At 43.2% G+C, this 14,366-nt stretch overlaps 1 protein-coding gene across 15 annotated transcripts in view; it reads right to left on the reverse strand.

Moving 5' to 3' along the window:
* The window catches only part of col11a2 (collagen, type XI, alpha 2), a 91,702-nt gene that overhangs the window by 16,654 nt on the left and 60,682 nt on the right, over positions 1 to 14,366 (reverse strand). For all 15 annotated transcript variants that reach the window (XM_083780021.1, XM_083780023.1, XM_083780015.1 and 12 more), the window contains 16 exons: positions 8,787 to 8,840; positions 8,509 to 8,562; positions 8,281 to 8,325; positions 8,114 to 8,167; positions 7,867 to 7,911; positions 6,734 to 6,787; positions 6,495 to 6,548; positions 5,473 to 5,526; positions 4,636 to 4,833; positions 4,130 to 4,183; positions 3,419 to 3,526; positions 3,143 to 3,250; positions 2,624 to 2,677; positions 2,472 to 2,525; positions 2,131 to 2,238; positions 1,199 to 1,252 (listed from right to left, as the gene is read on the reverse strand). In XM_083780021.1, coding sequence (XP_083636147.1) covers positions 1,199 to 1,252; positions 2,131 to 2,238; positions 2,472 to 2,525; positions 2,624 to 2,677; positions 3,143 to 3,250; positions 3,419 to 3,526; positions 4,130 to 4,183; positions 4,636 to 4,833; positions 5,473 to 5,526; positions 6,495 to 6,548; positions 6,734 to 6,787; positions 7,867 to 7,911; positions 8,114 to 8,167; positions 8,281 to 8,325; positions 8,509 to 8,562; positions 8,787 to 8,840 — 1,152 coding nt within the window. The remainder of the gene's footprint in view (positions 1 to 1,198; positions 1,253 to 2,130; positions 2,239 to 2,471; positions 2,526 to 2,623; positions 2,678 to 3,142; positions 3,251 to 3,418; positions 3,527 to 4,129; positions 4,184 to 4,635; positions 4,834 to 5,472; positions 5,527 to 6,494; positions 6,549 to 6,733; positions 6,788 to 7,866; positions 7,912 to 8,113; positions 8,168 to 8,280; positions 8,326 to 8,508; positions 8,563 to 8,786; positions 8,841 to 14,366) is intronic.

Below are 14,366 nucleotides of genomic sequence, written 5' to 3' on the forward strand. Positions count from 1 at the left end.
GTCATTTTAATTAGTTGCTGTCTGACATAATGATCAGCACAAACATCGCTCTGTTAAAACCAATTGAAAGCCACTGGAATGGAAAACATAGATTGATCCCAGTCCCAGAGCAGCAGTGGCCTGTGTGTTCCCAGACAGCATCCCACGGTCCGCCCACCGCAGTAGGGACAGCAACAAAAAAACCCATAGCCTGAAGTGATGGTCAGCCTGGCTCATCCAATAGAATCAAGGCGCAGTACATTACGTGGTGTTCCGCTGTTGAGTAGTATGGAATGTGAACGACCATGTGAAGGACTTGACTGGAGTGACTGCTGACTGGGTCTATGCAGGGGCTGACTGGGTCTATGCAGGGGCTGACTGGGTCTATGCAGGGGCTGACTGGGTCTATGCAGGGGCTGACTGGGTCTATGCAGGGGGACTGCTGACTGGGTCTATGCAGGGGGACTGCTGACTGGGTCTATGCAGGGGGACTGCTGACTGGGTCTATGCAGGGGGACTGCTGACTGGGTCTATGCAGGGGGACTGCTGACTGGGTCTATGCAGGGGGACTGCTGACTGGGTCTATGCAGGGGCTGACTGGGTCTATGCAGGGGGACTGCTGACTGGGTCTATGCAGGGGCTGACTGGGTCTATGCAGGGGGACTGCTGACTGGGTCTATGCAGGGGGACTGCTGACTGGGTCTATGCAGGGGGACTGCTGACTGGGTCTATGCAGGGGGACTGCTGACTGGGTCTATGCAGGGGCTGACTGGGTCTATGCAGGGGGACTGCTGACTGGGTCTATGCAGGGGGACTGCTGACTGGGTCTATGCAGGGGCTGACTGGGTCTATGCAGGGGCTGACTGGGTCTATGCAGGGGGACTGCTGACTGGGTCTATGCAGGGGCTGACTGGGTCTATGCAGGGGCTGACTGGGTCTATGCAGGGGCTGACTGGGTCTATGCAGGGGCTGACTGGGTCTATGCAGGGGGACTGCTGACTGGGTCTATGCAGGGGGAGATCCCTTGCTTCCGGGAGTACCGAACGTCCAAAATGAACTAAATGAACGGGTCTTTTTACTGAGCGATCTTGAATGATCCGGTTCACTGAAATGTACGTTTTTTTCCCCTCACTACACTGCACCATCGGTGGGCAACACCCTCAGAATCTTATCAATCAGGCGGTGTCGATACATGTGCTTTTCGAAGCACAAAACTCACCATCGGTCCAACGTCTCCAGTCTCGCCTTTCTCTCCTGATGGTCCTGGCAATCCCTGTAGGGTACAGGATGAAAAACACAATTAAAGACTAACTAATCTCTTACAATCAAAGTGATTCCCAAGCAGTGTGTCCGAACCGACAGCCAGGTTTGCAGAAAGAGAATAGCTCGAATAGGTAAATTCTGTGGTATTGAACTGTTCATCATCTGTGAATTAATCTACAGACTTCAGATCACAGCAGAAATGCGTCCCATCGTAGGAATGACATTATTTATACAATCATGTGCTCACTGATCAGTACAATAATCCCAGCTCAGTACAATTTGTTTTTATATGGCTATAACACAGACCACACCACAGTGGTTGACTTGGAAAATAACCCTTGGCTTTAACAATAGTCATATATTCTAAATTCTAAAGTTGATATCCTACTGTAGATTAAGTCTTTGAGAGTCATATGATGTTTGGGAAATACCATCTCACAGTAATCCCTGTCCTTTCTCAAACCCCAAGAGTAAACCACGGTGTCTGTTAAAGTGGAGTAACATCTACAGGAAGGAGCACTGTCTGGTGCAATACTTACTACTGGACATCTGAATGTATATGTGGGTATGTTGGTATGCTTTTAGTCTTACATTGCCATATACTAGTACACTATATAACCCATTCTGAACGGGCACCCATTTTGGTGTTGGCATCATGTTATGCTTTAGCTATTGAAAAATAGCAGACCTACAAGCTCGTATCGCGCCACTCGGTGGCGCGATATGAGCTTGTAGGTCTGCTATTTTTGAAAAATCGAAGAGCGACTGACATTTTTAGAATCTGATCTCAGGTCAGAATGGGTTCATCAGACCAGTGTGTGTCCGGTGGAAACCTCGTATGAATCTGATCTCAGGTCAGAATGGGATAATAGTTACAGTTCTTCATACCTGCAGTCCGATGGGACCTGGCGCCCCTGGAAATCCTCTGGATCCTTCATCTCCTTTGGCTCCGAAATGTCCCTGCTGACCCCTGGGTCCAAGCTCTCCATCAGCTCCCTGGACAACAACAATTTAATTTGTATTGTAGTGTAGACTAAATGATGGTTGTTTATGTTTACATTTTTTGCTTGTTCTATGTTATTCCTATTTTGATTATTTGTATTACATTTCTGATTATTGTATTTACCTTTTTCGACACTTAGCTCTGCAAGCTAACAACGCGTTGCATTGCTTCTAGATTATTTTCACTGTGCTACGATAGCATTGAAATAAGTGAAGTTTGTACTTACAGGAGCACCAGGTTGACCAAGTAGACCCATTGATCCAGGTGGCCCAGGCGGACCCTACAAACAAACCAAAACAATCAGCAAACAAAGAAACGCAATAGAGCAACAAAAAAAAACTCCAACTTGATTTCAAAGTATCACGCAATATCACTCACATGTTCGCCTTTGTCTCCCTTACCGCCCTTCTGACCGTGCTCTCCCACCTCACCCTGTGGAAAGACACAATATTAAGTAGAGCACAATGTCAAGCAAGGTTTAGAAAGGCCCGGAATCCCGGGAAGGATATTATGAGGCAATGGATTGCAGCGTCAAATCAACGCATGTTTTACTTTTAAATCGCATCCAGTGAGCAAAGCAACCGTTTAAGGACAGTAAAGTAATAACAAAATTCAGCCCTTGTTCCCAATTCACCTGCTGTACAAGATAATCTCATGTCACTGAATGCAATCATGCTTCACTTACGGTTTGTTTATGTGTGTGTGTGTGTGTGTGTGTGTGTGTGTGTGTGTGTGTGTGTGTGTGTGTGTGTGTGTGCGCGTGCGTGTGCGTGTCCAAGTACTGTATGTGTGTGCAGATGCATATGTTATTGTGTCTGTGTTGCTGCGTGTTCTTGCGTCTCACAGTGTAATATGTTTTGTCTGTGTGAGTGAGAGTGCATCGTGTGCATCACTCACCTTGTCTCCATCCTCTCCAGGAACTCCAGGGGGTCCAGCAGGACCCGGCAGACCCACAGGCCCCTGAACTCCATCACGACCTGCTCCTCCAATGGGGCCTTTCTCACCCTAGGGGATAGAATTAAGAGGAAGGGGGAAAAACACACAAAGAGACGCGTTGAGTCTTAAACTTATACACCGACTTCACATGGAAAAGGTTATGATGCAATACAAATAATACGACGATGACTACTACTAATAATTATTATTATACATAGTGTAAAAATAGACTCTCACAGGAACTCCCTTCTCTCCAGCGGGTCCAGGAGGGCCTTGAGGGCCTGGTCTTCCAGGAGGTCCAACGGGTCCAGCGGTACCAGCTCCTCCCCTCTCACCAGGAGAACCCTAGAAAGGCACAGTCAAATAACACACACTCATTAAAGCTCCTTTTAATCCATGGGATTCCTGCACTAAACGTTTAACCTTGCCCATGATTTTTATCACTGCAAAATATTTAAAAGAAATATATATATATATGCATTTTTTTCAGGAATGCAGCTTGGGCTTTTCTGGCGGTTCTGACTCAAAAAACGTTTGATCCACTATACAGTAGACATGTGCATATAAAAAATGGCGTTCAATCAACGCGATACAAACATGTGTTTTCACATGCGGGCTGATTCATTTCATACGGACACTGCAGTATCTGTGTGAGAGATGAAAGCATTAAGCCCCAATAAAATGCATCATGCATTATTTTAGATTCTTGCGTTGGCTATTCAAAATGAGCAGATATACTATTTTCTACTGATTTAGAAGGCATTTTGTATAAGAAGATATTGAAGAAGATGATGTATGGACGTATGTAGGTATAATGTATGTAGGTATGTCTGTGTTAGTCTGTCTATGTATATGTGAGTCATGTATCAGTTTGTGCAAAAATAAAAAAATAAAATGATTGAAAGAAAGAAGGCATTTTGTAGAATTGGCCTCAGGTTTGAAACCTACAGCAGGTCCAGGAGGTCCGGCAGGTCCTTCACTTCCCTTCAGTCCTCCTCCTCCCTGACAGAAGGAACAAGACAAGACCAGAATCATTACAAAGTACACAAGTTGAAAAATGCTAAGTTTGGCCATGACCAAACACCATACTCACAGGGGTACCGGGCAGGTACCATGACCAAACACCATACTCACAGGGGTACTGGGCAGCCCCATGACCAAACACCATACTCACAGGGGTACTGGGCAGCCCCATGACCAAACACCATACTCACAGGGGTACTGGGCAGCCCCATAACCAAACACCATACTCACAGGGGTACTGGGCAGCCCCATGACCAAACACCATACTCACAGGGGTACTGGGCAGCCCCATGACCAAACACCATACTCACAGGGGTACTGGGCAGCCCCATGACCAAACACCATACTCACAGGGGTACTGGGCAGCCCCATGACCAAACACCATACTCACAGGGGTACTGGGCAGCCCCATGACCAAACACCATACTCACAGGGGTACCGGGCAGCCCTCTCTCCCCAGGGAAGCCTCTCAGTCCCGGGGGTCCGTCCTTGCCAGGGCCTCCTGGGGGACCTGGGTCTCCCTTGGTGCCCTCCTTCCCTGATGGGCCGGACAGTCCCTGCTCACCGGGGGGCCCTGGGGGTCCTGGGTGGCCACGCTCTCCCAAGGGGCCGGTCTCTCCCGATGGACCCTGAGGAGAAAGATGGAGACAGAGGAGATGGAGTAAGAGTAAAGATGAAGACAGAAGAGATGGAGTTAGAGTAGAGATGGAACATAGAGAGGAAATGATGGATAAGAAAGATGAGAGAAATTATTTCAATATTAAAATTTAAAATATATTGTTAAACACTTTCAGAAAAACAACTTTCCTTTACATCGCGCCTGATAAAGATTTGAAAGTGGGCTAAAGGTTTGTATCCAGCCCAACTTTTTGCTAGTGGCTGGACTTACTGGCTGGCATAGCTTAGCTTAGTTTAGCTTCCCGACACTTAGCTTAGCTAAAGATATGTGTCTGTATCATACATTATTCAAAAGCCTGGGACAAAATGTCATAGATATAGAAACGTAGATGGGCCATTGGCCACTGCAGTTCGTTGGATGAATGTGTCAGTGAGTGGAGACGCAATATTGGGGAGGGGGAGCCGTGTGCCCAATAGTGCCAATCACAGCACACCCTTGCCGGGTCTTCGCTAAATAGAGTTGCATAAATATAACATGAGGCAAGTTCCAAGTTCCATGCATTTGCATGCCCATTATGAGTTCCCCTCCACAATATGGCGCCCAGGCAAAATGCTGTTCTTTGAAATGCCCTTTCATGTTCACCACTAACCTGAGGGCCAACAACTCCAGGACCGCCGGGTGGACCCATCTTTCCTTGGAAACCCTGGAGAAAGGAAGCAAATTATGTTAGCAAAAAGTAAAATGGAAGACAGAATCTGATGTACCAACAACACACCCCAAACTCGGATGAACACAACATGGATTAATGCTAACACAGCAGTTTTGATGAATTAAGGTAGGTTATATTCAAACTAAGCACCTTTTATGAACGCTGCGTACAGAAAAAGGAGAAAAAAAGAAAATAAAGAAGGGGGGCAGGGAGTGTCAATCAATCAATCAATCCTTTCTTGATCACCGAGTGTAGGTACAAATGGAGAGACTTCGATCACAAGTGGATTTCATGGAAAAATGTGCATTTCCATTGACATGCCGATTCTACTTTCCCAATCAAATTCCATCATGGCTACACCAGTAATATGCCACCACGAGAACGTTTCTGCAGTTGTCTGCTACAATACAAACATGGACATACAGAGGCAGTAACGCTCCTCTGGGTTCATGCTCCAATCTGCCGACTAGATAAATGGCAAAATGTGTGTGCAAAGTTGCCTTTTTAGCCTGAGAGTGGCACTATAGGAAATCTCGCAGTGTCGCCAAAATATTTAGGGGTTGTCCTCCAGGGAGTATGAATGCACTCAGCATTTAGTGATGGAAAGCAGCGACGGCTCCAGAAAGTTGTAACTGGGGGTGCTATGGGGGTGCTGGCTATGTAGAGTGGGGGGGGGGGGGGGTAATGCATCTTGGTTTACATAGAAGTCAGTCAATAATTGGGCTTGTTTGGTGGCGAAGCTTGGGGGGGGGGGGGGAGCCATTCAGCACGTACGTATCTTCTTTGGAACCAAAGTGCTGGATGGAAGTTTTTGTCCCATCGCTAGTGGTGGGACTAAAATCCCGTCTCCAGTTAGTCTTTTTACTAGGGAGGAATTTCTCTTCTCATAAAACATCACTAAAGAGAAACAAAATGAGCACCAGAATTGATAAACAAAATGGGGAAATGAAAACAATACTTACGACTTCTCCTCTCTGCCCAGGGTGTCCAGGCAGTCCATCCTTTCCTGGAGGTCCCTGGGTGGAAAACATCAACCAAGTTTTACAAAGGAAACGGAAACGACTCCTGAACTAGATATGCTGGCCTAATAATAGCTAATTCACATTTCAAAGTGATCCAGTGTTAGCATTCAGTTCACCTTCATCATTCTTCTAATCAATGTCATGCAGCCGAATACATATAAATAAATAAATCTCCTTACGGGAGGTCCCTTTGGTCCGGGGAAACCATTCGCTCCCTGAGGTCCAGGCAGCCCCTGAAGACATCAGAACACAATGTATTGATCAGTACACAGAACACAATGTATTGATCAGTACACACAGAGGTTATTAAGAACAACTGATACAACCAGTTAGAAAGTGTCTCAAAACTGTAAAACTCTGAAACTGGTAATAAATCAGCAACATGGTGTTATTCAGTACCAATGTGAATCCAAAATACATACACTTGCACGTTATGCATAAAAGTGTGACAATGAGTACAATTTAAATACAGTAGAGCAGAAATAAATCAATACAGCTGCAGCAAAATGTAAACATAATTACTAGGGATGTCCCAAATTCCCAATACACTTTTTTCGTTCCCGATCCCGATTCTGTGTTAGCCAATAGAGGGTATGCGTGTGACATCATCATCAAACCCGGAAGTTATCCAGGAACGCCTACTGAGTGGCAAAAAAACTACTTTGTGGCCTTGACAGCCCATTCATCCCAACAGAACAGTTGTGTTTGATTGCATTAAGCGACGATAAACGACATTAAACTCACTTTGTCACTAATTTTGCCACTCGATTTGACATTCACTTCATGCAAGTGCATACCCTCTATACCGATACTGAATACCGATACCAGGGTTGTGATCTCGTGTTGTGTTTAGCTATCTGGCTATATATCTCGTGTTGTGTTTATAGCAGACTCCTCTCTCATACCGTATAGTGCACTTGCAGTTGGGGCAACTCGAAAGCAAACTCCACATGCCCCAACATTTTATTTACCTGCCATAGTGTCAACCCCTTACGCCTGTGTCGGATCTGTGGTTAGATTGGCATATCCGGGACATCTCTGATAATTAACTATTAATAGATGATTAACCCATTCTGAACGGGCACCCATTTTGGTGTCAGCATCATGTTATGCTTTACCTATTTAAAAATAGCAGATCTACAAGCTCATACGAGCTTGTAGGTCTGCTATTTTTGAAAAAAATCGAAGAACGACTGACATTTTTAGAATCTGATCTCAGGTCAGAATGGGTTCATCAGACCAGTGTGTGTCCGGCGGAAACCTCGTATGAATCTGATCTCAGGTCAGAATGGGTTAAAAACAAAGAGCTTACTCTCTCTCCTGGTGGTCCGGGAGGGCCGTCACTTCCTGATGTTCCCTGGAAACAACAACAACAACAAAAACAAAACAATAAGTAGCCATTACATTATGGCTTTACGATTATTTGATCCATTTTTAAATGGGCTACATAATTCACAACACAGACCAGCAGATCTGTTGTCATGAAACTAAAGCTAATGTAACGGGTGGGAAGACCAACAATGATAACCAAACCTGATCGAATATTGATCCAAATGTACCTTAGCTCCTGATTTGCCTGTTGCTCCCCTTGGTCCTCTCTGCCCTCTGGGACCCTAGTGGAGACAAGCAAAGGTAAACCAAAATATGAGTAAATCAATGCATGAGTAAATGAAAGCGATGATGGCGGAATAATAAAGGAATGAATAGATGAAAGAATGAACAATACCGTTGGTCCTCTTTGGCCTCTTGGTCCAGCCTTGCCGATCAGACCCTGAACAAATACACAGATTCAAACACACAGCAGATCAGCTACACAGCAGCATTTGATTGAAATAATTATTTAAAGTTGATTTTGTTTTGTGTGCTCAGTTTGAACTTTTCAACGTATTATGGCTGTCAACCATGGGGCTAATTGCCGAAGATGAGGAACACGGGTGATCTTTCAACAACTTACCCTCATTCCCTTCTCGCCATTTGAGCCGGGGAATCCAGGGAAACCAAGAGATCCCTAGAAAACAAAGCAATGATTTAATACAGTTGTTCCAAAATTAACTGTAAAAAAGTAGATAGATAAATAGTAAAATTGTAATAATAATGTAATAATAGGTGAAAATAGACAAATATATGGCAAAAAAGGGTAAACATTCTGCTAAAATAAAATATCAGATCTACAAGATCAAGCTAAAACACTGCATATATGTATATGTACTGCATGTATGCCTGTGTCCTTACCTTAGGTCCTTGTCTTCCAGGATAGCCAGGAAGTCCAGGTACCCCAAGTTTACCCTGAAATCACATTAATAACGAATTCATTTATAAAATACAGACACTATATGAAGAATTCAAGTCTTTCCTTGTGAGATTTGAACTCAACAACCACTAGAAATAATGTGAAATCACCAAGTCAGCCAAGCCAAATAACTGTATGTTGATGACCAAAACTGGAAGGAGGGTATACTTCCGGGGGGAGTATGAGCTGGGTGAGCAACTTTCATTAAAATGAGTGAGTAGGGATTTTTAGTTCACTTCCCACCTTACCTAATAGTTATACAACTCGGAAAATAAACAATTTAGGCTAATGCTTCTTTTATGCCTTTTTAAAGCCTGTTTATTTCCCTTTTAAATGGTTCCCCATTTGTAAGGAACATGCATTTGTGGGATGAGCAGCACAAGTATGTTGGTTGCACCGATGAAAAATGTGGCAAATCTTCTCTGCAAATGCTGGCTAATTCTGTTGTTGCTATTGACTCCTGTTTTGTCATGAGCTTCCGGTAACCCCAGGTGATGAGAACGTTATGCAGATTGCTGCAACAAGTAACATCTTTTGGTGGAGGCAGTGTAGTGGTGTGGGCCAGCATGTCCATCAGTGAACGCCATCATTCTTAATCTCCATCACAATCTCACTACAGAGAGATATCAAGATGAGTTTCTGCAGCCAGTGGCAGTCGTATATTAACCAGTGGTAGTCCCCAGACCCCATATCACAGTCTGGGACCGAACTCCATGACAACGCTCACCCCCACTGAGTGGGGTTCACTAAAGACTGCCTCCAGGATTTGGATGTAGAAAGAATGAAATGGGCTGCCAACAGTGCCGACCTCCTCAATGCAATTGAACACATCATCTTGGGCATGCTGTTGGTGCTAGAGTGACCAACACTGGTTGGCTGACTTGCAACAAATCCTGTGTGATGCGTGGAATACCATCCCACTGCAGTGTGTGACCAGGCTGGCGACAAGCATGAGGAGAAGGCACGACTGTTCATTCAATATTTATAATGTCACTGGAGGATCTTAAAGGCTCTGACTGAAATAAAAAAAGACTTGACCCTCCCAGTGACATATTTTTCTTGACCCTCCCCAAGTGGTAAAACATTATAAATACAATTGTTGACCCTCCCACACCAAGTAATCATAAAAAAATATTTTTATTTCATCAACCTCAGTTTGTAGTTCATCGTTTTAAGAGACTTTATTCAGCAGAGAGGTTGCAGCGATTGTCCTTTTGGATGAACACATTAAAGTGGTGGGTGGAAACATTACTGTCCATGATGGATGATCTTATTATAGATGTTGTGCCTGCCAGCAACATTGGATTTGATACATACAGTATGTTGGATAAATCCCACATGGGCAAAGTTAAAGTCAATATCATGGATCTGGACAAAGCATGTTGGTGGTGGCATACAGTTGGATACTGTGCTGTGGATCCATGTGGCCCAGAAAACTGCTGACGGTCACTTTGAAAAACAGAACAAACTATAAAATGAGGTCTCCACCAGGCCAGGTAGGTTATTGTGGTCTCCTGGTGGCGCTATAATAGGCCAATGTGAAAAGGGTGGGATTTATTCCTCTGCCTAGTAGGAATGTGCGTGCAAAATGTCCCTCAAATTGCACTCTATGTTCATGATTTGAGGCATTTTGTTCAAAACGGGCCAATCCATCAAACTTTGGAAGCCAATGTTAGCCAATTAGGATGGAATATTATTACCAGACAGATCCAGTTTGATCACATGACTATAGCGATAATGTGTGTGCCGATTTGCAGGATCTTTGGACAGAATCTGAAGGAGTTACTTTATGTAAAGAAATGTGTTTTACATAGTCTGCCTCCTGGTGGCGCAGATGCGAACAATGCAGGTCAAAGGTTTCACACAGATCATGCAGTGCAATTATAGGTAAAAATGCAAATCGAGGCCACCATGAGGCTGATATGAACATTTTAAAATTGGCAATTTGTCCTTAGTGGCCTAGTTGGAATGTGCGTGCAAAATTGCACATAAATTGAATGCTGTGTTGAAGCATTTTGTTCAAAACGGACCAAACCTGCAAACTTTGAAAGGCAGATCTTAGCTAATCGAGATGGAATAAGGGAAATCTGACAGATCCATGTTGATCACATGACTATAGAGATAGTGTGTCCAGATTTGCGTGATGTATGGATAAAATGTACAATGTACGAGTAATATACAATGTACAAAACATGTGTCTCATGATTGTCCTGGGGGGCATGAGACACATGTTTTGTACAGTGTCAGTATGTGAGTGAGGCCTTGGGAAACAAGGGTTCCTGAGACACATGGCCTGTTGGTCCTCGGCAGCCCTCGCTGCAGATTTGTATTTTTTGTTCTCGACATTAATTTCAATCAAGTTCTCCCCCACTATGTTGAACTGGCTTCCTTCTGTTCTGTAGGCAGCTGCTTTCCTGATATTGTTTGCTTGTATATTTTTGCTTGGTTGTGATTGGATTTCGCTACCCCGAAGTTGTGATTGTACGCTAATATTCTTTTTAATCCGTCCCTTGGAAATGCAGGTTAACTTCCACTCAGAGATTCCAGATTAATATTATCCCCTGCTGGACATGTGTCGCACACATGTCGCACACAGGTTTACCCCCAATTCAACTCTTGACGCCAAGTGTCAGAAAGAGAAAGTCAGTACAATTTGTTATGGTCTTTCCCGGGGAACCAACCCAGTCTTAGGGAAGACACTGAGCTGGTCAGCATCGAGATAGCTTCAGTACTAGAGATACACAATATTGAAATTATGACCGATATCTGATCTCCGATTATTTGCAGGGTCATATCGGCCGATACCAATTACGATATATTACATTATTATATTATATTGAACTTCCTGTACATACTAGTCAGACTATAAAAATGAGACTAGTGGTGATAATAGGCGGTGAAATATATACGTTGTGAAACAAATTATGATTAGTCAACTGATGTTTTACTTTGACGTTCGCCTACTGGAAATTCTTAAAGTCAGTTTAGGTGTGTTACCAAAATATAATTTAACTTTTTTAGGAAGGGAAACCTTTCTTCTGTCTTTAATGTGCATATTTACTAGGGGTAGGACGATATGGGTACCTCACGATACTATATCTGTGGCGATATTAGGCCCTCGATAATGATAATATCACGATATATTGCGATATTCAATATATTGCAAGAGATTTCATCTATATTTGAAATTGGAAATGAAAAAATAACCATAAAAGGCAAAAATCAGGAATTGTTTGTGTCACAAACTTGCCAATAAGTACATGAATCTTGCCTCCTCCAAACACTGCAACGTTGTAACTTGTCCAGAACTTGTTTGTTCACAACAATGGGTACTACTACTAGTACTAACATTCGATATAGTGCTATATAGCTGGAAGGCAGATACAATATCGTGGGAGGAAGTATCGCAATATAGATATATTGGCACAACCTTAATATTTACTGAGTATAAATATTTTAAATTTGATTGTTTCAATTGTATATTTAAAACTGTATACCTTCTCTTTTAAAAGCTTGACCTTCCGGTTTTCTTCAATTGACCCCTCCCATAAATATTCAACGGTCACTAATTATGAATAGTTCATAACAGGAAGTATCAGTGCTTTAGAGATCAATACAAATGCACTCCACAAATGGATTAATGGACATTACTGTGCAGCGTCATGTTATGTACAGTACAGTATGATACATACCAGTAATCGTACTGAAACTGTTACATGTAATTGTCAAAGCTATTATGTGCGTGCAAACACAATGTCCATTTTGTGTTAAAGGGGAACTTTACCTATATTTGAATCCTTATATAATGAGGACATCCTGACTAACCTTGAAGACGAAGTGCCGTGATTTTTGTACTTTTTCTGTTTTGCATGCATGTGTCTATGGAGTTAACATTACTCTAACATTACTGGCGTGGTTATTGTATTCAAATATGTCTTTCGTGTGTAATTTTGGTTTCTTCCTGAAAGCTGAAAGCCTTTGAGTCAAAAAGCCCAATCAAAATAACACCATTTTAGTGACATCATAACCCTAACCCCTCCCACATTATACACACAACAGCTGTGGGCGAGGCTTAAGTTCAGTTGGGTGGTGCTAAGGTGAAAACCAGTTACACTTAATTAACTGGTGGGTGTGGCCACATAAAAACAAATGTAGAAATATTCTAGTATAATCATAGTACCTGATGATCATGTTTTAGAGGGAGGGGGGGGGGGAATCACGGCACTCCGTTTTTAATAATGCAGTCTGGAAAATCATGCTGAAAATCACTGCCAGCCAAATAGAAACATTGTGTTACGTAGGCTGCTGGTGAAATTCCAATTTGAACCTTATTAACAGAGTTATCTTACAGTGTGAGATTCTTAACTCATGCTCTGCCATACAACGGTGTCGCATGCCAAAAATCACATTGTGGGCTTGTAGATTGGCAAATTTAGGCCTGCAAACCCATCATATGACAGTGTCAAAAACGATAAATATTGCAAGCCATCTTTATTTATACAGTATTGCAATGACAAAACAATAACCTGGTTTTAGTCTTTATAGTCCCCCTTTATAGTGGCAACTGCCAACTGCACACAACACTATTACACAAACCAACTCAGAACAAACTGAGATCAGTCATAAATACATAACATAAATCACCAAATGAACACCTTGGGCTGTATTTTGCGTGTCTTAAGTACCAGGTCTTATTCCCTAACTTGAGTAAACTAAAGACCTGGAGGCGTGATCAATGCTCTTTGGCCACTCAGAATAGCCAAATGGCATTGATCACGCCTCCAGGTCTTTAGTTTACTCAAGTTAGGGAATAAGACCTGGTACTTAAGACACGCAAAATACAGCCCCATGACTCAAAGCTACCCATACAATCCCTCAAAAGAATATTGCTCAACACATTCCCAAATGCTTGTGCTTATCAGTGTGACGTTGTCTGATGAGGCTTATCAGACGACGTCACACTGATAAGCACAAGCATGCGTGCGCAGGCCGGCAGCACATTAACCCTGCCTCTCATAAGATGCAATGGAAAAGTTCTAACTGCACTCACGTGTAAAAGAATGCCCCATCAAACTTTCAGATGCTGTTTTTCTCCCAGTGTGGAGGAAGAATGATTAGGATTTGTATTGTGATCTCTCACTCTTGAAATGTGTGCTCATGATCGTGGCAGCAGAGCCTGTTTCAGCGCAGGCACACTTTAGCGTCACGAAGATGCCAAAAGCCGCGAGCAGCAGGTGTCTCTTCCTGGTTTTTAGCAAGGAAGCTCTTAGAAGGAAGTGAAGTGGTCACGTGACTGGGCTGCGCCATGACACTTTCATGGACACTTTCACGGGAGCCAAACTACACCCGGAAGTTCGGCAGAATGCACTGAAGCCAATGAGAGCTCAGTGACCAGCTCATGAACAAACATTATTTATGAATGACTGAGACCTTTTGTAAAGTGATCGCTCTGGAAAATAAAATAATATATATAACACGTTATTTTAGGCTGTCTTATTTTTTTATGTGCATACTACTTAATG

Source organism: Protomyctophum parallelum, assembly GCF_964188405.1.
Source record: "Protomyctophum parallelum genome assembly, chromosome: 1".
Lineage (NCBI taxonomy): Eukaryota > Metazoa > Chordata > Actinopteri > Myctophiformes > Myctophidae > Protomyctophum > Protomyctophum parallelum.